The following is a 25,442-nucleotide window of genomic DNA, read 5'->3' on the forward strand; positions in this document are numbered from 1 at the left end:
GCTTGCAAGCGTCCCCCTTTCCCTCCAAACAAAACGATGGTCATTATGGCCAAACAGTTCTATTTTTGTTTCATCAGACCAGAGGACATTTCTCCAAAAAGTACGATATTTGTCCCCATTTGCAGTTGCAAACCGTAGTCTGGCTTTATGGCGGTTTTAGAGCAGTGGCTTCTTCCTTGCTGAGTGGCCTTTCAGGTTATGTCGATATAGGACTTGTTTTACTGTGGATATAGATACTTTTGTACCTGTTTCCTCCAGCATCTTCACAAGGTCCTTTGCTGTTGTTCTTGGATTGATTTGCACTTTCCGCACCAAAGTACGTTCATCTCTAGGAGACAGAACGCGTCCCCTTCCTGAGCGGTGTGACGGCTGCGTGGTCCCATGGTGTTTATAGTTGCATACTATTGTTTGTACAGATGAACGTGGTACCTTCAGGCGTTTGGAAAATGCTCCCAAGGATGAACCAGACTTGTGGAGGTCTACAATTTGTTTTGTGAGGTCTTGGCTGATTTATTTTGATTTTCCCATGATGTCAAGCAAAGTGGCACTGAGTTTGAAGGTAGGCCTTGAAATACATCCACAGGTACACCTCCAATTGACTCAAATGATGTCAATTAGCCTATCAGAAGCTTCTAAAGCCATGACATAAGCAGTCACTAAGATTGCACTCAATGATCTGTATAAGGCCATAAGTAAACAGGAAAACGCTCATCCAGAGGCAGCGCTCCTAATGGCTGGGGACTTTAATGCAGGGAAACTTAAATCCGTTCTACCTAATTTCTACCAGCATGTTAAATGTGCAACCAGAGGGAAAATAACTCTAGACCACCTTTACTCCACACACAGAGACACGTACAAAGCTCTTCCTCACCCTCCATTTGGCAAATCTGACCATAACTCTATCCTCCTGATTCCTGCTTATAAGCAAAAACTAAAGCAAGAAGCACCAGTGACTCGGTTAATAAGGAAGTGGTGGATGACGCAGATGCTAAGCTACAGGACTGTTTTGCTAGCACAGACTGGAATATGTTCCGGGATTCTTCCGATAGCATTGAGGAGTACACCACATCAGTCACTGGCTTCATCAATAAGTGCATCGATGACATCGTCCCCACAGTGACCGTACGTACATACCCCAACCAGAAGCCATGGATTACAGGCAACATCCGCACTGAGTTAAAGGGTAGAGCTGCTGCTTTCAAGGAGCGGGACTCTAACCCGGACACTTATAAGAAATCCCGCTATGCCCTCCGACGAACCATCAAACAGTCAAAGAGTCAATACAGGACTAAGATTGAATCGTACTACACCGGTTCTGACGCTCGTCGGATGTGGCAGGGCTTGAAAACTATTACAGACTGCAAAGGGAAGCACAGCCGCGAGTTGCCCAGTGACACAAGCCTACCAGACGAGCTAAATTACTTCTATGCTCGCTTCGAGGCAAGCAACACTGAAGCATGCATGAGAGCATCAGCTGTTCCGGATGACTATGTGATCAAGCTCTCTGTAGCCGATGTGAGTAAGACTTTTAAGCAGGTCAACATTCACAAGGCCGCAGGGCCAGATGGATTACCAGGACGTGTACTCCGAAACATGCGCTGACCAACTGGCAAGTGTCTTCACTGACATTTTCAACATGTCGCTGACTGAGTCTGTAATACCAACATGTTTCAAGCACACCACCATAGTCCTTGAGCCCAAGAACACTAAGATAACCTGCCTAAATGACTACCGACCCGTAGCACTCACGTCTGTAGCCATGAAGTGCTTTGAAAGGCTGGTCATGGCTCACATCAACAGCATAATCCCAGAAACCGTAGACCCACTCCAATTTGCATATCGCCCCAACAGATCCACAGATGATGCAATCTCTATTGCACTCAACACTGCCCTTTCCCACCTGGACAAGAGGAACACCTACGTGAGAATGCTATTCATTGACTACAGCTCAGCGTTCAACACCATAGTGGCCTCAAAGCTCATCACTAAGCTAAGGACCCTGGGACTAAACACCTCCCTCTGCAACTGGATCCTGATCCTGGCAGCCTCCAGGTGGTAAGGGTAGGTAACAACACGTCTGCCACACTGATCATCAACACCGGGGCCCCTCAGGGGTGCATGCTCAGTTCACCAATGACTGCATGGCCAGGCACGACTCCAACACCATCATTAAGTTTGCCGACGACACAACAGTGGTAGGCCTGATCACCAACAATGATAAGACAGCCTATAGGGAGGAGGTCAGAGACCTGGCCGTGTGGTGCCAGGATAACAACCTCTCCCTCAACGTGATCAAGACAAAGGAGATGATTGTGGACTACAGGAAAGAAAAGAGGAGTGAGCACGCCCCCATTCTCATCGACGGGGCTGTAGTGGAACAGGTTGAGAGCTTCAAGTTCCTTGGTGTCCACATCACCAACAAATTTTCATGGTCCAAACACACGAAGACAGTCGTTTAGAGGGCACGACAAAGCCTATTCAATATTTGGCATGGGTCCTCAGATCCTCAAAAAGTTCTGCACCATCGAGAGCATCCTGACTGGTTGCATCACCGCCTGGTATGGCAACTGCTCGGTCTCCGACCGCAAGGCACTACAGAGGGTAGTGCGTATGGCCCAGTACATCACTGGGGCCAAGCTTCCTGCCATCCAGGACCTCTATACCAGGCGGTGTCAGAGGAAGTCCCTAAAAATTATCAAAGACTCCAGCCACCCTAGTCATAGACTGTTCTCTCTGCTACCGCACGGCAAGCGGTACCGGAGCGCCAAGTCTAGGTCCAAAAGGCTTCTTAACAGCTTCTGCCCCCAAGCCATAAGACTCCTGAACAGCTAATCATGGCTACCCAGACTATTTGCTTTGCCCCACCACCCAACCCCAACCCCCTCTTTTACGCTGCTGCTACTCTGTTTATTATTTATGCATAGTCACTTTAACTCTACCCACATATACATATTACCTCAATTACCTCGACTAACTGGTGCCCCCGCACATCGACTCTGTACCGGTACCCCCTGTACAGTGGGGAAAAATAGTATTTAGTCAGCCACCAATTGTGCAAGTTCTCCAACTTAAAAAGATGAGAGAGGCCTGTAATTTTCATCATAGGTACACGTCAACTATGACAGACAAATTGAGAATTTTTTTTCCAGGAATTTACAATGTAGGATTTTTTATGAATTTATTTGCAAATTATGGTGGAAAATAAGTATTTGGTCACCTACAAACAAGCAAGATTTCTGGCTCTCACAGACCTGTAACTTCTTCTTTAAGAGGCTCCTCTGTACTCCACTCGCTACCTGTATTAATGGCACCTGTTTCAACTTGTTATCAGTATAAAAGACACCTGTCCACAATCTCAAACAGTCACACTCCAAACTCCACTATGGCCAAGACCAAAGAGCTGTCAAAGGACACCAGAAACAAAATTGTAGACCTGCACCAGGCTGGGAAGACTGAATCTGCAATAGGTAAGCAGCTTGGTTTGAAGAAATCAACTGTGGGAGCAATTATTAGGAAATGGAAGACATACAAGACCACTGATAATCTCCCTCGATCTGGGGCTCCACGCAAGATCTCACCCCGTGGGGTCAGTGCCAGACGTGTCCCCCTGCTTAAGCCAGTACATGTCCAGGCCCGTCTGAAGTTTGCTAGAGTGCATTTGGATGATCCAGAAGAGGATTGGGAGAATGTCATATGGTCAGATGAAACCAAAATAGAACTTTTTGGTAAAAACTCAACTCGTCGTGTTTGGAGGGCAAAGAATGCTGAGTTGCATCCAAAGAACACCATACCTACTGTGAAGCATGGGGGTGGAAACATCATGCTTTGGGGCTGTTTTTCTGCAAAGGGACCAGGACGACTGATCCTTGTAAAGGAAAGAATGAATGGGGCCATGTATCGTGAGATTATGAGTGAAAACCTCCTTCCATCAGCAAGGGCATTGAAGATGAAACGTGGCTGGGTCTTTCAGCATGACAATGATCCCAAACACACCGCCCGGGCAACGAAGGAGTGGCTTCGTAAGAAGCATTTCAAGGTCCTGGAGTGGCCTAGCCAGTCTCCAGATCTCAACCCCATAGAAAATCTTTGGAGGGAGTTGAAAGTCTGTGTTGCCCAGCGACAGCCCCAAAACATCACTGCTCTAGAGGAGATCTGCATGGAGGAATGGGCCAAAATACCAGCAACAGTGTGTGAAAACCTTGTGAAGACTTACAGAAAACGTTTGACCTGTGTCATTGCCAATATATATAACAAAGTATTGAGAAACTTTTGTTATTGACCAAATACTTATTTTCCACCATAATTTGCAAATAAATTCATTAAAAATCCTACAATGTGATTTTCTGGATTTTTTTTCCTCATTTTGTTTGTCATAGTTGACGTGTACCTATGATGAAAATTACAGGCCTCTCTCATCTTTTTAAGTGGGAGAACTTGCACAATTGGTGGCTGACTAAATACTTTTTTTCCCCACTGTATATAACCTCCCTACTGTTATTTTATTTTACTGCTGCTCTTTAATTATTTGCTATTTTAATTTTTTTCTTAAACTGCATTGTTGGTTAATGGCTTGTAAGTAAGCATTTCACTGTAATGTTACACCTGTTGTATTCGGCGCATGTGGCAAATACAATTTAATTTGATTTGATGCAGCACTCCATCACTCTCCGTCTTGGTCAAATAGCCCTTACACAGCCTGGAGGTGTGTTGGGTCATTGTCCTGTTGAAAATCAAATGATAGTGCCACTAAGCCCAAACCAGATGGGATGGCGCATTGCTGCAGAATGCTGTGGTAGCCATGCTGGTTAAGTGTGCCTTGAATTCTAAATAAATCACAGACAGTGTCACCAGCAAACACCCCCACACCATAACACCACCTCCTCCATGCTTTACGGTGGGAACTACACATGCGGATATCAGACCAAAGGACACATTTCCACCGGTCTAATGACCATTGCTCGTGTTTCTTGGCCCAAGCATGTCTCTTCTTCTTATTGGTGTCCTTTAGTAGTGGTTTCTTTGCAGCAATTCGACCATGAAGGCCTGATTCACACAGTCCCCTCTGAACAGTTGATGTTGAGATGTGTCTGTTACTTGAACTCTGTGAAGCATTTATTTGGACTGCGATTTCTGAGGCTGGTAACTCTAATGAACTTATCCTCTGCAGCAGAGGTAACTCTGGGTCTTCCATTCCTTTGGCGTTCCTCATGAGAGCCAGTTTCATCATAGCGCTTGATGGTTGTTGCGACTGCACTTGAAGAAACTTTCAAAGTTATTGAAATGTTGCGTATTGACTGACCTTCATGTCTTAAAGTAATGATGGACTGTCATTTCTCTTTGCTTATTTGAGCTGTTCTTGCCATCATATGGACTTGATCTTTTACCAAATAGGGCTGTCTTCTGTATACCCCCCCTACCTTGTCACAACACAACTGATTGGCTCAAACGCATTAAGAAGGAAATAAATTCCACAAATTAACTTTTAAGAAGACAAACCTGTTAATTGAAATGTATTCCAGGTGACTACCTCATGAAGCTGGTTGAGAGAATGCCAAGAGTGTGCAAAGCTGTCATCAAGGCAAAGGGTGGCCATTTGAAGAACCTTTTTGGTTTCTACATGATTCCAGATGTGTTATTTCATAGTTTTGATGTCTTCGCTATTATTCTACAATGTATTTTTTTTTATAAATAAAGAATGAGTAGGTGTGTCCAAACGTTTGACTGGTGGTGTATATACAGCCAACATTAAAGCCAAAATGTGACATAAACAATAAGCAACTAAATTACATAATGTCTTTAACACAGGTAGGAATTATTTCCTTTTCTACTCAAGGGTTTTTACATGACATATTCTACTCTAAACAAGGCAACAGTAAACATGTCGCCCCCCACGAATGATGCAGCACGTGTGTGACTAAAGATTATCCATTATATTGACCAGATACTCAAGTGGCCACTCTAACAATGAAAATAAATGTCTTAAAAATAGAAGGCAGTTAGCCTGCGTACCAGTCTCTTTAGTTAATCAATTTCCTGTCCTCCATGTCACGTGCCAAAGAAAAAACACCACCTGCTGGAGAAGACAGATTTTGGGCCCAATTATCCCTCTCGCTTCGACACTTCCTCTCTGGTGTGACTCACAAATTTCAGTTCATTATGGCTTTCGCCTTGGGCCAATCAGTGTAATTTTGTAAATGCCAGATCTCTATGGCAAGACAACTAATTCACCCAAAATCGGGCCAGTGCTGTCTGAGATATCGTGTGTGACTAACGTACGAACATATGTACGGACGGAGACTGATCCACAGTCCCCTCTCCGATATCGTTGTGGGTGACAATTATCCACTGTCTCCTGTATTCCTGACCCTGAGTTGGCTCTAGAAAATGTCTCCTCCATATTTATTCCTCTGGCAGATGAACACGCCCATTTTAAACAATTCAGAGTCAAAGATGGCGCAGAAGAAAACCAAGGATTAGATCTATCTGAGCTCATTCAGATGAGAAACCAGGCATGGGCCAAGCAAGGAAAACTGACTCTGTAGTGGATTGGCAATCTTTCAGACAACTGAGAAACAGATGTATTATCTCGATTAAGAATGCTAAATCAAGCTACTTTTTAAGCTCTATCTCTGATTGTCTGGTGATTCTTCTACATTTTGGAAAACAGTTCTACCATGCCTAGGTATGTTCTGTCTGACTCTGGCATCATTACTGAGAGGAATGGGATAAGTGATGCTTTTAACCAGCATTTTATCATCTCGGCAGGTTTTCTATTTTAGAGAAACGGTGGTGTATTTGACCTGGTCAGTCAATTGACTGCTCTTCCCTCCCCTACCCTCTAGCTAACCCGTCAACTTCTAGTGAATGTTTGTTTTCATTTCAACAATTTACTACCTGTGATGTGCTAGATGCCTTGCTTAAGACTAATGTAAAAAAAATCCACTGGAGCTGATATGCTTGATATATATTTGCTGCAGCTCTCTGCCCCCCTGATTGCGGAATCATTAACGTATATTTTTTATCTGACGATTATATCTGGTACTATCCCCAAGGTTTGGAAGGCAGCTCATTTACTCCCCCTTCACAAAGGTGGTGACTGTTGTGACCTAAATAACTAATCACCCCATTAAAAAACTTTCTTGCCTAGCAAAGATATTAGGATCCTTGATTAATTCTCAGCTAAGATCATTCTTATCTATGAAATGTATTCCAAATGTACATCAGTCGGGTTTTAGACCATGTCAAAGCACCATATCTGCTGCATCCCTAGTTATAAAGTATGTGGTTAATTGCATGGATAAAAGGCAACATTGTGCTGCCCTCTTCATCTACCTTTCAAAGGCCTTCGATACTGTTGATAACTCACTGCTAATTCAGAGGCTTTCCTCAATTGGTCTAGACCAGGCTGCATGTAATTGGTTTAAAAATTACTTGACAGATAGAACTCAATGTGTATCTATTGATGGTGTTAAATCAGGTTTTCTGGACATGACGAAAGGTGTCACACAGGGGTCTGGGTTCTGTACTTTTTACGGTTTACATGAACAATATTGACTTGTCTGAAATAAAAAAAAGACACGCACTTGTATGCCGATGATACTGTTGTGTATGCCATTGCCCCACGGTTGACCAGGCTCTAGCCCACGTGTCAACCTCGTTCCACGGAGGGCCGAGTGTCTGCAGGTTTTCGCTCCTCCCTTGTACTTGATTGATAAATTAAGGTAATTAATTAGTAACTCCTCTTACCTGGTTGTCTAGGTTTTAATTGAAAGGAAAAACCAAAACCCAGAAGACACAAGGCCCTCCATGGAATGAGTTTGACACCCCTGCTATAGCCTATCCACTGGGCAAAAACTGGTTGAATCAACGTTGTTTCCATGTCATTTCAACCCCAGAAAATCAATGTGATGATGTTGAAACAACGTGGAAAACTAATTGGATTTGCAAAGTCATCAGTGCGGCTAATATTCTGCTTATCATAGTAGCCTATCCAGTCCAAGTGTAAATACCAGTCACGGGAAGGCAAGTCCGAGTCACCAATGGGCGAGTCCAAGTTGAGTCACAAGACATGAAAATCGGGATTCGAATCGTACTTGAGTCCTGTACTTGAGTACTACAACACTGCATAAATCACATACATAAAAATATATGTACATATTAGCTCTTAAGTAGCTTTGGGATAAAATTCCCATATTGTATTATTATTGACATTAATCATACTATATAATTTTCCTCCTTTGCTCTGTAGGAGTCTCGGCTGGTGGAGGTCCCTCGTATGAAGGACATTCAAGTGGATGTGACCCCAAACCTGCAGGAGAGGCTCAGCGCGGTGACAGACATCCTGTCACGGCTCTCCAAGCTAGTGTCTGAGGACCTGGAGAAGGCTTTGTCTACAGCTGTGGGGCAGGACAAGCAAGGTAACCTAACCTCACTGTATGAAGGAGGAGGCTGTGTGTAAGGTCAGGACAAGCAAGGTAACCTAACCTCACTGTATGAAGGAGGAGGCTGTGTGTAAGGTCAGGACAAGCAAGGTAACCGTATTGTATGAGGAGCATATTTGTCTTACTTTGCCAAGGTAACTGCTCTATATTTAGCTAGAGCTGTGTGTGTTGTTTTTATGGATAGTCATCTCCAATCTTTTAAAATGTCTGTCTCTGTGTTTCTCCCCCAATCGCACTCCTCTTCCCCATCCCCCCACCCCCTCTCTTCCCTAGGTTCTCCCCAGGATAAGCGCCCCGTCCTGGCTGTGGTCCCCAGTCCTGCTGCTCCATGTCACCCAGCTGAGAAGGAGGGCCTCAGCGAATGTATGTGGTCGTTCCTTACTTTAACATAAAACTCTCAGATATTAACACCAGTAAGTGTAAATAATAGCATAAAAATGTATTCTGGATAATTAGTAACCTGAATGATGTTCAAAAGTTTGCCAACATAAACTTTATCTATCACCTATCCTTTGTTTTAGAGCTAATTTAGATTAATAAGCTGTACACCTAAATGTCTTCTCACATGCTACCTCCCCCCTCCACCTCAGATTGCTGCACCCTGACCTTTGACCCTCGCACGGCCAACGGTCACCTGCTCCTCTCCCAGGAGAACCTACGGGCGGAACACCTGACCTCTGGGCCGCGCCCTGTCCCAGCCCACGAGGCTCGCTTTGACCACACCTGGCAGGTGCTCTGCTTCCAGGGCTTCAAACACGGACGGCACTACTGGGAGATGGAGTTGTCCAAGCCATGGGCCTACCTGGGGGTAAGAAGGTGTGAAGGCCATGGCAGCTGAATTATATGTAAATATTTGTATAAACTGTATATAATTGTGCCTGTGTCTTTAGAAATTTTGACTGCACCTCTTCCTAACATAACCTTTGACCCATGCGTCTCTCCCCCAGGTGACTTACGAGGGCATCCCCAGGAAGGAAAAGGGGAAAAGGTGCATGGTTGGAATGAACGATCTGTCCTGGAGCCTCCAGCTGGATGAGCGCCAGTTGAGCGCCTGGCACAACGGGCGCCGGGAGACGGTGGCTGGCCACTCCCACCACTCCCGCATCGGAATTCTGCTGGACTACGAGGCTGGAACACTGACGTACTATGGAGACGGGCAGACGCGGCTGCATGCCTTCCACTGTGCCTTCACTCAGGAGCTGTTCCCCGCCTGTTGGATAGGGGAGGGCATCAGCATCACCCTCTGCTCGCCATGACGGCAACACCAAAGGGAATGACCGTGACCTAACAATCTCATATGGGACTAGTCTTGGGAAACTATGACCCTGTTTATACCTAGTGCTAACATGGGTCCTTTGTCCTGATCTTGCCTACATTCTGATGGTGCCCACATTTCCAGAAATGTGTCTACATACAGTATGCTATTAAAATGTGTCTGTTATCCGTCCACTGTGTTTGCATTTTGACCAGATTTCCTTGTCCCTTCCTTTATGCTAATTATTTCACAGCTATTCTTACAAAATAATATTTATTTATTGTAAGACACATATTGATGTAATCAGTAAATGGTGCCACCTGTCAATGATTTTAGAGAGTGGAATAATTATGATTTAAATGGTTTCTCTGTCTGGATCTGTCTACACTTGTAAAATATCCAGACACAATGTGTGTCTGACTACCTCCGGAGGTAGGCAGGATGATCTGATCACAATCAGATTACAATGTGTCTTTTGATTGTCAACACCTGTGTAAAAATGTGGGCACAATCAGGATGTTGACAAGATCAGGACAAAGGACGCAAGTTAGAACCAGCTATAAACGGGGCTTATGGCAACAGGTTCATTTATTTTTCGGAACCATAGGCTTAGATAGACATTGCAATATTGTTTATGTCTGTGAGAGCACAGAAAAGTCTAAACGGGATCCTAGGGACATCCCAACTCTGACGTCATCCCATTGAAGTTGAAATTTAAAAGACGTTTGGGTTAGGGTAGTTTGTGCATATATTATGACGACATTTTGTGATGTTTCTGTTCGTGCGCACAACATTTTTTCTCGAGGCAAGCAAAAGTTAGAAGCCGAAGTCTACGCCCTTTTGTCGGTGATTGGTCAACAGTAGTGATTCTTCAATGAAGTGTCTGTTGTCAGTCAACGAGAGATGAATTGTTTTCATGTAAAAAAAAATCACTTGAGAAATACTGCACCAAACATCTCAGTTAGATGTAAAATTGAGCAACTAAGATCACCTCAGAAAAACCATCAAAATGAATGGCAGATTTGAGTTATCTTAGATTAATTCTGACTATTTTGAGGAATTGTAAACTGGCTACGACGTCTCAAAATGGACAAACAGTACGGTTTTCAAGCGAAGGTCTTTTAAGGGAGTATGCGAGCACACTCGTGAAGCATGCTTTAGGGTTAGAGTGTGGACATCCCAGTTGACTACTTCAAAATGGTGAAAGTCCTCAATGGCGCTGCCCATGCTAAAACAACCTTTTGGGCACTAGAGTCCTCTATCTCTATGTCCGCAACCAATATGAGTGGGACATATAACATTAGAACTGTGACAGTACTTTTGGGTATGATTTAAGTGTAAATCATATGCCTTGATAGTAATGGTAGATTTGCAACTAAGCTAGAGTTAGTTACGCATACAGATCTCAAGTTAGGATTCAATCCAATGGGAGAGAAACTCCCTAACCGGCCTAAAAAGACTAGGTCATAGTGTTAGATAGAGGACTCTAGATGGAGAAAACCTGTTTTGTCATGGACATTGCCATTGAGGGCTTCTACCATTTTAAAGTAGTCAACTGGGTGGGACTTCCTATGGGTTAAGGAAGGATCACATGATTCCATCCGGCTCATCAGGAGGGATCAGCCAATTAATTATAGCCTACTCGTGAACAAACATTCCACAACTGTAGGTGGCAGTAAATCACCAACCTTGGCATTATAACTGTTCAAACAACACACTCTAGGGGGCAGTATGCAACCTTTCAGTTTGTTTGCCAACTCAGAACAAGAAAATGTACTACTTAAAAATGGAGATTGCCTCAATGGCGCTGCCTGTGCACACACAGACGCCATAATGGGACATGTATAAATATGATATCTCTATCATTCTCTATGGCCTAGATATTAATTGTTAGATATTACTGCACTGTCGGAGCTAGAAGCACAAGCATTTCGCTACACCCGCAATAACATCTGCTAAACATGTGTATGTAACAAATAACTTTTGATTTGATTTGAGGTCGAGCTGGAACCATATTGTCTATACTTTTGGTCACTAACCTTGATCTTGGGGAGTCAACACGTGTACAGGGAAGCGAGCTAGCTTTTTGGATTGAATCCCAGCCCTGTCCCAGTTGGTTACTAGGACACTGATGCCTGGATAGGTGAAAGCAATATGCCTTCCTCTATGCTCAGGGGAGTTGCCTCCATATTCTCTTCAACTATCCAGACTTTTAAGATTAGTTAGTTTGGGAAGGTACTAGGACGTATGTAGGAAAGTAAACAATTTTTGCGTATTAGGGACCTATCCCATGTGAGACCTTTCGTTCTCCAACTGTAGTCTGCAACACAAATTTTCCCATAGTGAGATAATGTAGCAGAGTCAGCATTTTAGAAACAAAATCCTTAACCTGGTGAGACCCCCAGTTGCAAAAATGCAACATCTTACATTTTAGCAGACGCTCTTATCCAGAGCGACTAACAGTTAGTGAGTGCATACAGTATTATTATTTTTATTTATATTTTCATACTGGTCCCCCGTGGGAATCGAACCCACAACCTTGCCGTTGCAAGCGCCATGCTCTACCAACTGAGCTACACAGGGCCCTAAACTCATGTCAAACACTACATACAGTTGAAGTCGGAAGTTTACATACACTTAGGTTGGAGTCATTAAAACTCGTTTTTTTCAACCACTCCACAAAGTTCTTGTTAACAAACTATAGTTTTGGCAAGTCGGTTAGGACATCTACTTTGTGCATGACAAGTAATTTTTCAAACAATTGTTTACAGACAGATTATTTCACTTATAATTCACTTTATCACAATTCCAGTGGGTTAGAAGTTGACATACACTAAGTTGACTGTGCCTTTAAACAGCTTGGGAAATTCCATAAAATGATGTCATGCTTTAGAAGCTTCTGATAGGCTAATTGACATCATTTGAGTCAATTGGAGGTGTACCTGTGGATGTATTTCAAGGCCTACCTTCAAACTCAGTGCCTCTTTGCTTGACGTCATGGGAAAATCAAAAGAAATCAGCCAAGACCTCAGAAAAAAAAAAATGGTAGACCTCCACAAGTCAGGTTCATCCTTGGGAGCAATTTCCAAAGGCCTGAAGGTACCACGTTCATCTGTACAAACAATAGTATGCAAGTATAAACACCATGGGACCACGCAGCCGTCATACTGCTCAGGAAGGAAACGTATTCTGTCTCCTAGAGATGAACGTACTTTGGTGCGAAAAGTGCAAATCAATCCAAGAACAACAGCAAAGGACCTTGTGAAGATGCTGGAGGAAACAGGTACAAAATAATCTATATCCACAGTAAAACGAGTTCTATATCGACGTAACCTGAAAGGCCACTCAGCAAGGTAGAAGCCACTACTCCAAAACCGCCATAAAAAAGCCAGACTACGATTTGCAACTGCACATGGGGACAAAGATTGTACTTTTTGGAGAAATGTCCTCTGGTCTGATGAAACAAAAATAGAACTGTTTGGCCATAATGACCATCGTTATGTTTGGAGGGAAAAGGGGGTTGCTTGCAAGCCGAAGAACACCATCCCAACCGTGAAGCCAGGGGGTGATAGCATCATGCTGTGGGGGTGCTTTGCTTCAGGAGGGACTGGTGCACTTCACAAAATAGATGGCATCATGAGGAAGGAAAATGATGTGGAATATTGAAGCAACATCTCAAGACATCAGTCAGGAAGTTAAAGCTTGGTCGCAAATAATAATAAGCCATTTAGCAGACGCTTTTATCCAAAGCGACTTACAGTCATGTGCGCATACATTTTTTTTTCGTATGGGTGGTCCCGGGGATCGAACCCACTACCCTGGCGTTACAAGTGCAATGCTCTACCAATTGAGCTACAGAGGACTAAATGGGTCTTCCAAATGGACAATGACCCCAAGCATGCTTCCAAAGTTGTGGCAAAATGGCTTAAGGACAACAAAGTCAAGGTATTGGAGTGGCCATCACAAAGCCCTGACCTCAATCCTATAGAAAATATGTGGGCAGAACTGAAAAAGTGTGTGCGAGCACGGAGGCCTACAAACCTGACTCAGTTACACCAGCTCTGTCAGGAGGAATGGGCCAAAATTCACCCAACTTATTGTGGGAAGCTTGTGGAAGGCTACCAGAAACGTTTGACCCAATTTAAACAATTGAAAGGCAATGCTACCAAATACTAATTGAGTGTATGTAAACTTCTGACCCACTGGGAATGTGATTAAAGAAATAAAAGCTGAAATAAATCATTCTCTCTACTATTATTCTGACATTTCACATTCTTAAAATAAAAAGTGGTGATCCTAACTGACCTAAAACAGGACATTTTTACTAGGATTAAATGTCAGGAATTGTGAAAAACTGAGTTTAAATGTATTTGTCTAAGGTGTATGTAAACTTCCGACTTCAACTGTAGTTCATCTCCTTAGATCCAGATGTATCTATTAGTAGCATTTGTTGTGTGTCCAGTCTTCTCTAAGATATATTGATTACGTAGAAGAATACAAAAAAATCAAGAAAAACATTCTAAGCCAGAGCTAGAGATATTTTTTATAAGTGTAGCAAAACACATTTGCAAAAACGCTTAAATGTAGTTGTGTAATTGCCACAAATGTTGTGAGTTAAAAGGGACCACTCCTAATTGGAACCTTAACAGGAATACAAACCAGTCTCCCTCCCATTGCTGTCCCTAACATGTACAGTGCCTTGCAAAAGTATTCATCCCCCTTGGCGTTTTTCCTATTTTGTTGCATTACAACCTGTAATTTAAATTGATTTTTATTTGGATTTCATGTAATGGATATACACAAAATAGTCCAAATTGGTGAAATGCAAAAAAATAAATAATGTAAAAGTGGTGCCTGCATATATATTCACCCCCTTTGCTTTGAAGCCCCTAAATAAGATCAGGTGCAACCAATTAACTTCAGAAGTCACATTAATTAGTTAAATAAAGTCCACCTGTGTGCAATCAAAGTGTCACATGATCTCAGTATATATATATATATATATATATATATATATACACACACACCTGTTCTGAAAGGCCCCAGAGTCTGCAACATCACCAAGCAAGCGGTACCATGAAGACCAAGGAGCTCTCCAAACAGGTCAGGGACAAAGTTGTGGAGAAGTACAGATCAGGGTTGGGTTATAAAAAAATATCAGAAACTTTGAACATCCCACAGAGCACCATTAAATCCATTATTAAAAAATTTAAAGAATATGGCACCACAACAAACCTGCCAAGAGCGGGCCGCCCACCAAAACTCACGGACCAGGCAAGGAGGGTATTAATCAGAGAGGCAACAAAGAGACCAAAGATAACCCTGAAGGAGCTGTAAAGCTCCACAGCAGAGATTGGAGTATCTGTCCATAGAACCACTTTAAGCCATACACTCCACAGAGCTGGGCTTTTTATTTAACTAGGCAAGTCAGTTAAGAACAAATTCTTATTTACAATGACGGCCTACACCAGCCAAACCCGGATGACGCTGGGCCAATTGTGCGCCGCCCTATGGGACTCCCAATCAAGGCCGGTTGTGATACAGCCTGGAATCGAACCAGGGGGTCTGTAGTGATGCCTCACGCACTGACATGCAGTGCCTTAGACCGCTGCGCCACTCGGGAGCCCTACGGAAGAGTGGCCTGAAAAAAAGCCATTGCTTAAAGAAACAAATAAGCATACACTTTTGGTGTTGGCCAAAAGCCATGATAGTTATGCACGCTCAAGTTTCTTATTTCTTGTTTGTTTCACAATAAAACATAGTTTGCATCTTCAAAGTGGTAGGCATGTTGTGTAAATCAAATGATACAAACCGCCAAAAATCAATTTTAATTCCAGGTTGTAAGGCAACACAATAGGAAAAATGCCATGGGGGTGAATACTTTCGCAAGCCACTGTAAAGCTGATGATGATGATAGTGCTGTGATGTCAACTTACTGTACAGATGTTTTTACAGTCCCGTTGTGGGAAACTGACTTAAACGGGAGCGATTAGTAAGCACAGCTGTGTCACAGGAATCTTCTGGAATGTTAAATGTTCAGGAACATGGGATCAGACATCGGTAAAGCGGAATAGTCTTTGGGATACTGTTGGGAACTGGAAAGGATTACTGTACGGGAAACCGGTTTTTCATGAGAGAACGGAAAATCACATCTCTAGGGCTGCTAAAGGCTAAGGAAATTTCACAAAAGTTCCTGTTGGAATTGGACTGGAGCTGATGTTAAATGTTTAGAACGACTTTGTGTTGGAAGTTAGAACTGGGTATTAATGTAGACTTGGTGCCAGCCTGTTTCTTATTTAGCCAACTTGTTGTTTTGTTAAACAAGGCAATGATGTAGTGTATAAATCACACAAGATCAGTTTGATAAAGCCCAATTCAATGCATATTAGTTACAATTGAGGCCATGCTCTGCTTTTGTTTTGTCTTTTCAATATTATATTTGACCATTTCAATTGAATTACTCAATAAATTAGTGTGAGTTTGAAATAAATACAGTGCATTCGAAAAGTATTCAGACCCCTTGACCTTTTCCATATTTTGTTACGTTACAGCCTTATTCTAAAATTGATTTTAAAAAAATTCCCTCATCAATCTACACACAATACCCCATAGTGACGAAGCAAAAACAGGTTTTTAGATTTTCTTGCAAAAAAACGGAAATATCACATTCATATAAGTATTCAGACCTTTTACTCAGTACATTGTTGAAGCACCTTTGGCAGTGATTACAGCCTCGAGTCTTCTTGGGGATGATGCTACAAGCTTGGCACACCTGTATTTGGGGAGTTTCTCCCATTCTGCTCTGCAGATCCTCTCAAGCTCTGTCAGGTTGGATGGGGAGCGTCGCAGCACAGCTATGTTCAGGTCTCTCCAGAGATGTTCGATGGGGTTCAAGTCCGGCCTCTGGCTGGGCCACTTAAGGACATTCAGAGACATGTCCCGAAGCCACTCCTGTGTTGTCTTGGCTGTGTGCTTAGGGTCGTTGTCCTGTTGGAAGGTGAACCATCATCCCAGTCTGAGCTCCTGAGCACTCTGGAGCAGGCTTTCATCAAGGATCTCTCTGTACTTTGATCTGTTCATCTTTCCCTCGATCCTGAATAGTCTCCCAGTCCCTGCCGCTGAAAAGCATCGCCCCAGCATGATGCTGCCACCATCATAGTTCACTGTAGGGATGGTGCCAGGTTTCATCCAGACGTGAAGCTTGGCATTCAGGCCAAAGAGTTCAATCTTGGTTTCATCAGACCAGAGAATCTTGTTTCTCATGGTCTGAGAGTCCTTAAGGTGCCGTTTGGCAAACTCCAAGCGGGCTGTCATGTGCCTTTTACTGAGGAGTGGCTTCCATCTGGCCACTCTACCATAAAGCCCTGATTGGTGGAGTGCTGCAGAGATGATTGTCCTTCTGGAAGGTTCTCCCATCTCCACAGAGGAACTCTGGAGCTCTGTCAGAATGATCATTGGGTTCTTGGTCACCTCCCTGACCAAGGCCCTTCTCCCCTTATTGCTCAGTTTGGCTGGGTGGCCAGCTCTAGGAAGAGTCTTGGTGGTTTCAAACCTCTTCCATTTATGAATGATGGAGGCCACTGTGTTCTTGGGGACCTTCGATGCTGCAGAAATGTTTTGGTACCATTCCCCAGATCTGTGCCTTGACACAATCCTGTCTCGGAGCTCTCCGGACAATTCCTTCGACCTCATGGCTTTGTTTTTCCTCTGACATGCACTGTCATCTGTGGGACCTTATATAGACAGGTATGTGCCTTTCCAAATCATGTACAATCAATTAAATGTACCACAGGTGGACTCCAATCAAGTTGTAGAAACATCTCAAGGATGATCAATGGAAACAGGATGCACCAGAGTTTAATTTCGAGTCTCATAGCAAAGGGTCTGAATAGTAATGTAAATGTGATATTTATGGGGTTTATTTTTTATAAAAATGTGCAAAGATTTATAAAAACCTGTTTTCGCTTTATCATTACGGGGTGTTGTGTGTAGATTGATGAGGGGAAAAAATAATTGCATCAACGTAACAAAATGTGGAAAAAGTGAATGGGTCTGAATACTTTCCGAATGCATTGTATGAAGCCATATAGTACTTGTTTACTTAGCTTGAAAGATTTGTTACCGTTATGCTTGTTTACACTGAGCTGCACTGGGGTCGGAATGCCATCATGGTTAGATTAAGACACCGCGGAGCTGGTGCGAGATATGGGTCTGAAAATGTACCTAAATACAGGGATGGAATATGCCACTGTACTCCAAATATTACCTTTATCCAAACTTAAACATAAAGTAATCCTTCTACCCCCCCTTACCCCACCCCCCAAAAAATAAAATAAAAACATATTTTAAAGTGGTTATCCCACTGGCTATAAGGTGAATGCACCAATTTGTAAGTCGCTCTGGATAAGAGCGTCTGCTAAATGACGTAAATGTAAATGGGAAGATTGAAATACTGCTTGTTTTCCAGAAAACTGCCCTTTTCGTCCTCTTATGGAATGGCACGTCGCGTTGAACAACAAAGGAGCTGATTGGCTGACACTGCCATTCCAAAATGGCTGCGGTGTCTACTGCTAGCTAGCATTAGAACGAAAAGGGCAGTTTTCAGAGAAAACTAGCAGTATTTCAATCTTCTCAATGTATCAGTTTGGATCAGTGATCTAGTCAGTTAGTGTTAGTCCGGAACACTGCAGTGATTTGATGCAAGGATAAAAATGTTTATTTCTTGATGTGATTGGTGTGTGAGTGTGTTCTAGAATGTTCAGAAGAGTGACAGACAGTACATGACATCATAGGGCAACTGCTCTATACACACACAGGCAGTAGTAGCAGATAGCAAAGATAATCTTTCCATGTAGTTAGTTCGACTAGGATCAGCGATTCACTAGTATTCAATCTAGCTGTCCACTATACCTGACATTATGGTCCCTAGCAACACAAAGGGCGAATCTCAAATGACACCATATTCCCTATATACAAGGGTGTCATTTCAGATTTGTACCAAAAGTCAAACTTCACCAACTCTTCTGTATTTAACCTTTTTTTCTATTTTTTTAAGGTTTATTCAGTCTAGTCTCATTGCAATAATGTTTATTTTTCAACAGAGACCTGGTCTAATGATCTACTGCTATCCTCTCATATTTAAGTCATCACATTAAAAGCCTGTACAGGCAAATAATAAATCGACAAATAAAAAATCAATAATATTCCCTGAATTCTCTGAGACGGTGAAACAATGGACTAGCTTCTTCGGTGAGGCGCCGAGCTGCTTGGGAGTCCTACCGGAGAGTAGGAAGCAAAGACACCGACGGAGAGGCAGACATGGCGGGGTCTTAGTGAGATTAAGACGCCAGGCGACCCGTCCTCCATTACCAAGCATACTACTGGCCAATGTTCAATCATTAATGAACAAACTTGATGAACTCAGAGCGAGAATCTCCTTCCAGAGGGACATCAGATCCTGCAACACACTGTTTTTCTGAGGCTTGGCTTTCCTCCGACATCCAAACGGATTGTATGCAACCAGTGCGTTTTACCTTTTTAGAGCGGATAGGAAGCGGGCTATCTCTGGCAAGCGCAAAGGTGGTGGGCTCTGCTTTATGACCCACAACACATGGTGCGAAAGGAAACGTACAAAAACTTGCAAGCTTCTGCTCCTCCGATTTGGAATACTTGGTCATCAAATGTCGCCCTTTTTACCTTCCGAGAGAGTTCTCAGGGATTATTGCCATGGCTGTGTACATCCCACTCCAAGCCGACACCAAAAAGGCTCTCAAAGATCTTCATTGGCCCATGAAAAAACTGGAGACTGCATTCCTGGAGGCAGCTTACATTGTTGCGGGGAACTTTAATAAAAGTAATTTGAGAACCGTGCTCCCAAATTATTACCAACACATCGATTGTCTCACTCGCGGAAATTCTACTCTTGACCACGTTTGAATGTTTTTTTCCCCCCACTTGTTTTTCCTTAATCAATTACATATGGTAATACATTTGGTAACTTCCTGTGAGAGTTGGGATACACACCTGTTTGTCCACCACTATTCTTTGTCATTTTGATGAAGGCTGTTGTAGTAGCAACGGGTTTGTGTTTTTTTTATTCTTGCCATGCATGCATAAGCAGTAAAACAATAAAGGCTTTTACATTTTTCCACTACATGAGAGTGCCTTGATTACTAGAACCTAGTCCATTGGGCAGCAGGTAGCCTAGCGGTTAAGAGCGTTGGGCCAGTAACCAAAAGGTCGCTGGTTCGAATCCCCAAGCCGAGTAGGTGAGAAATCTGTCGATGTGTCCTTGAGCAAGGCACTTATCCCTAGTTGCTCTGGATAAGAGCGTCTGGTAAAATTACTTATGGAAGATTGTTTTGCACAAAGGCTTTTCTGGCATTGTTCACTATACAGCATCAACTTCTTTTTGTTCTCCAGCATTTTGGATTTGAGATCAAATGTTTCATATGAGGCGACAGTACAGAATGTCACATTTTATTTGAAGGTATTTTCATACATATCTGTTTTACCGTTTAGAAATGAAATCACTTGATGTATCTAGTCCCCCCATTTGAATGTACCATGTATTTGGAAAAATTCACTTATAGTGAGTAGTCAAAAGTTTAGTTGTCAAAAGTGTAGTATTTGGTCCCGTATTCCTAGCATGCAATGACTACATCAAGCTTGTGACTCTACAAACTTGTTGGCTGCATTTGTAGTTTGTTTTGGTTGTGTTTCGGATTATGTTGTGTCCAATAGAAATGAATGGTAAATAATGTATTGTGTCCTTTTGGAGTCACTTTTATTGTTAATAAGAATAGAATAATGTTTCTGAACACAACATGAATTAATCATGAATAATGATGAGTGAGAATGTTACAGAGGCACAACGATCATACCCCCAAAACCATTACCATACCCCATCACCAATATCAGGGTAGGTTAGCATTTTTTGGTGGGAATGATATTTATGCCTATGTTAATTGTCAATTAATTAATTGTTCTCTTATTTAATGCTTTGGCAACATGGGATGACTCACATCACGCTAATTAAATTATCACTACTGAAGGAACTTTGCAAGAGTGACGTAGAGAAAGAGATGGCGCTGACGGAGAAGGCCGACATCTTACGAGTTCCTACCCGACTTTTCTATTTAGTGACTTTTTTCATGTTTATCTTGACTTTTTTGTACAGAAAGTTCATACTATTATCACATATGACCTCCAAACACATTTGGACATCATATCGACAGTTACTAACTTCGATTTCGACTTCAAATCCGATTCAGCTGTTCCCCTCTTCACACAGGACACTATTCCTTTGTTTCATGGGTTACCAAAACGCTGAAGACGTAGATGCGGTGGACGGGCTGGAGTCCTGGTGAGACTGAGATGAAGAGAAAATCGACCGGCACTCCCCTACATTTGATAAAACCTGCAATATTATATGCCTTGCAGAAACTTGGCTGGCTCAATCTATGAATATAGAACACAGTGGTTTCTCCATGAAACAGCACGATTGGACATAGGCAGCCTCGGGCAAGTCCAAAGGGGGAGGGGTGTGCCTCTTCAGTGTGAAGGAAATCTTGAGCTTTTGCTCACCTAACATAGAATACCTCGTGGCAAGCTGCAGCCCTTTTTATCTACCAAGATAGTTCTCATACGTAATTATCACGGCTGTCTACATCCCTCCACAAGCCAACACCACTTTGGCACTCAACGAACTGTATGGGGCAATAAACAAACAAGAAACCACACACCCATAGGCAGTGTCTCTGGTGGGCAGAGACTTTAGCGCGGGGAGAATACAATCATTCTACCAACAAGTCTCCTGTGCCACTAGGGGCGCTAAAACTTTAGACCACTTTTATTCTACCCACAGAAACGCATACAAGGCACTTTCTCGCCCTTCATTGATGCGCTCAATATGGCAGTGGTCCAATGAAGCAGAGGTGAGGCTACAAGACTGTTTTGCTGGTACAGACTGTGATATGTTCCGTGATTCATCCGATATCATTGAGGAGTTTACCACATCAGTCATGGGCTTCATCAATAAAGTGCATAGACAACATTGTCTACAGAGTGACTATACGAAGGTATCCAACCCAAAAAACATGGATTACAGGCAATATCCGTGCTGGGCTAAAGGCTAGAGCTACCGCTTACGAGGAACGGGGCATGGACGCGTACAAAAAAGACCACAACGACCTCCCACAAGACATCAAACATGCAAAGGGACAATATAGGAGGAAGGTGGAATCGTACTACACCGGCTCCACTTGTCAGGTGTGGCAGGGCTTGCTGCGATAACAGATTACAAAGGGAAACCCAGCCGTGAGATGCCCAGTGACACAGAACTCCCAAACAAGCTAAATGCCTTTTAAGCTTGCTTCGAAGAATACAACTGAGTCTTGCATGAAAGCCGATGTTGTTCTGGATGGCTGTGTGATCTCGCTCTCCGTGGCCGATGTAAAACCCTCAACACGGGACTGGAACCCCTCAGGGATGCATGCTTAGTCCCCTCCTGTACTCCCTTTTCACCCACGACTGTGTGGCCACGCTTGACTCCAACACCATCATCAAGTTTGCTGACGACACAACGGTGGTAGGCCTGATCACCGACGGCAATGAGACAGCCTACAGGTAGGAGGTCAGAGACTTGGCATTGGGGTGCCAGGACAACAACCTCTCCCTCAATGTCAGTAAGATCAAGGAGCTGATCGTCGACTACAGGAGAAAGAGGGGACAGCACGCCCCCATCCACATTGCCGGGACTGTAGTGGAGCGGGTCAAGAATTCCTTGGCGTCCACATCACTAAGGACTTTACATGGTCCACACACAGTCGTGAAAAGGGCACGACAGCGCCTCTTCCCCTTAGGAGGCTGAAAAGATTTGGCATGGGCCCTCAGATCCTCAAAAAGTTATACAGATGCACCATCAAGAGCATCTTGACTGGCTGCATCACCGCTTGGTATAGCAAATGCACCGCCCTCCACCCCAAGCGCTACAGAGCATGGTGTGGACGGCCCAGTATATCAATGGGGCCGAGCTCCCTGCACTCCAGGACCTCTATACCAGGCGGATAGAGGAAGGCCCAAAAAATTGCCAAAGACTTCAGCCACCCAAGCCATAGACTGTTCACTCTGCTACCGTCGGGCAAACGGTACCGGAGCATCGGCTCTCAGACCAACAGACTCTGAGACAGCTTCTACCCCGAAGCCATAAGACTGCTAAATAGCTAATTAAATGGTTACCCGGACTATCTACATTGACACCATCTTGCACTGACTATGCACACTTACAAGACTATATACAGTGCCTTAAGAAAGTATTCATACCCCTTGACTTATTCCACATTTTGTTGTGTTACAGCCTGAATTCAAAATTGATTAAATATACTTTTTTTTCCCCACTCACCCATCTACACACAATACCCCATAATGACAGTGAAAATGAAAAATAAAAAAATCTAATTTACATAAGTATTCACACCCCTGAGTCAATACATGATAGAATCCCCTTTGGCAGTGATTACAGCTGTGAGTATTTCTGGGTAATTGTCTAAGAGCTTTACACACCTTGATTGTACAATATTAGCATATTATATATATTTTTTATTATTCAAGCTCTGTCAAGTTGGTTGTTGATTATTGCTAGACAGCACTGGCGAACCGTGACTATAGGACTTAGGCCTTCAGAAGGACCAAAAATCTTCCAATATGTTGCATCAAACTCAAAAATCTAGAAAATAACAGAAATCACAGCATTACTTAATGCGCCCGACATTATATTTTCTGTAGTCGGACCATTGTAGTTTTAGTGAAGGAGGAGCAATGGTTTTTGACGACATGAATGAATGAAAGAAACAGGCCGGCTTCGGACTGCCACACACACAGAGACAGAACTGGCATGGACACGTGACTCAGCATAAAATAATGTGACCAGCAAAACAAAAAACACACAGTTTACACAACCTACGCTAACCTAACACCACGATCACACTATCACCAAAAGCGACAACAGAGTCACATCAAAGTTGACAGTCTCATGGTGCTGAAAGGACAGCGACCGTAATACCTGTGCACTCTATGGCGCTGAAGGAGGTCACACATCAGTCACACAACATCAAATAATATTAAAGAATAAGCAGCCCATTCATTCGAGGATGATCCATGAATTCATAATACAAAAGCACAACCATTTCATTTCCAAAATGGCCGTTGGCACAAAGTCTCAATTTAATCCATTTTAAATTCAGACTGTAACACAACAAAATGTGGAAAAAGTCATTGGGTGTGAATACTTTCTGAAGGCACTGAATACACACACTCACACAAAACCCATACACATTCACTACATATTTACACACACATACTTTCACACATCATATGCTGCTGCTACACTGTTTTTTATTTTGACTCTTAATATTATCTATCCTGACGCCTAGTGACTTTACCCTGCCTTTATGTACATATCTACCTCAAATACCTCAAAACCCCTGCACCTTGATCTGGTACTGGTACTCGTGTATATAGCTTTATTCTTGTGTATTTTATTCCTCATTTGACTTTTTTTTTTACTCTGCATCGTTGGTATGGGCTCGTAAGCAAGCATTTCACGGTAAAGATTTGATTTGAGAGAAAAAGAGAGCGAGAGAACCAAAATGTATTCTGACCTGCAGGTCATGGGTTGACTGCTGCACCAGGTGGGCGGAGTAGGGAGGAGGGGGCATGTAGGCCGCAGGGCCATCAAACGCTGCAGGGTTGGGGGTAGAATGCATCTGGATAGAAACAGTGGTTAAATTAGGATGCAATAATACATTTTTCAATTTTTTATGAGACAAGTACAAATCATGAAAGGAAGACAACAGTCCATCCCATTGGCTGGGGGAGAAGGGTAGGCATAGGCCTCATTGGCCATGTAGGGACATATATATTTAACAAAAATATAAATTAAATATGTAAAGAAGTGTTGGTCCCATGTTTCATGAGCTGAAATAAAAGATCCCCGAAATTTTCCCAAAAAAGCTTAATTCTCTCAAATTGTGTGCACAAATTTGTTTACTTCCCTGTTAGTGAGCATTTCTCCTTTGCCAAGATAATCCACCCACCTGACAGGTGTGGCTTATCAAGAAGCTGATTAAACAGCATGATCATTACACAGGTGCACCTTGTGCTGGGGACAATAAAAGGCCACTCTAAAATGTGCAGTTTTGTCACAAAACACAATGCCACAGATGTCTCATGTTTTGAGAGAGAATGCAATTGGCATGCTGACTGCAGTAATGTCCACCATAGCTGTTGCAATGGAATTGAATGTTCATTTCTCCACCATAAGCTGCCTCTGTCATTTTAGAGAATTTGTCAGTACGTCCAACCGGCATCAAAACAGCAGACCACATGTAACCACACCAGCCCAGGACTTCCACTTCCAGCTTCTTCACCTGCGGGATCGTCTGAGACCAGCTACCCGGACAGTTAATGAAACTGAGGAGTATTTCTGTCTGTAATAATGCCCTTTTGTGGGAAAAAAACTAATTCTGATTGGCTGGGCCTGGCTCCCCAGTGGGTGGGCCTGGATCCCAAGTGGGTGGGCCTTTGCCCATCACAGGCCCACCCATGGCTGCGCCCCTGCACAGTCATGTGATATCTATAGATTAGGGCCTAATGAATTTATTTCAGTTGACTGATTTCCTTAAATGAATACTAACTCAGTAATATCATTGAAATGGTTACATGTTGCATTTGTATTTTTGTTCATT

The 25,442-nt window shown here is 43.0% G+C and overlaps 1 protein-coding gene across 2 annotated transcripts in view; it reads left to right on the forward strand.

Moving 5' to 3' along the window:
- The window catches only part of trim65 (tripartite motif containing 65), a 29,697-nt gene extending 19,809 nt beyond the window's left edge, over positions 1-9,888 (forward strand). Inside the window, exons 5-8 of one of the 2 annotated variants that reach the window (XM_084141334.1) lie at positions 8,249-8,417; positions 8,715-8,804; positions 9,032-9,257; positions 9,389-9,888. In XM_084141334.1, the coding sequence (XP_083997460.1) occupies positions 8,249-8,417; positions 8,715-8,804; positions 9,032-9,257; positions 9,389-9,392 (489 nt within the window). In that variant the 3' untranslated portion in view covers positions 9,393-9,888. The remainder of the gene's footprint in view (positions 1-8,248; positions 8,418-8,714; positions 8,805-9,031; positions 9,258-9,388) is intronic. The other variant, XM_084141333.1, reaches the window with a different exon arrangement.
- Positions 9,889-25,442: the final 15,554 nt, after the last annotated feature.

The sequence above is a fragment of the Coregonus lavaretus genome, assembly GCF_964263955.1.
Source record: "Coregonus lavaretus genome assembly, chromosome: 25".
Classification (NCBI taxonomy): domain Eukaryota; kingdom Metazoa; phylum Chordata; class Actinopteri; order Salmoniformes; family Salmonidae; genus Coregonus; species Coregonus lavaretus.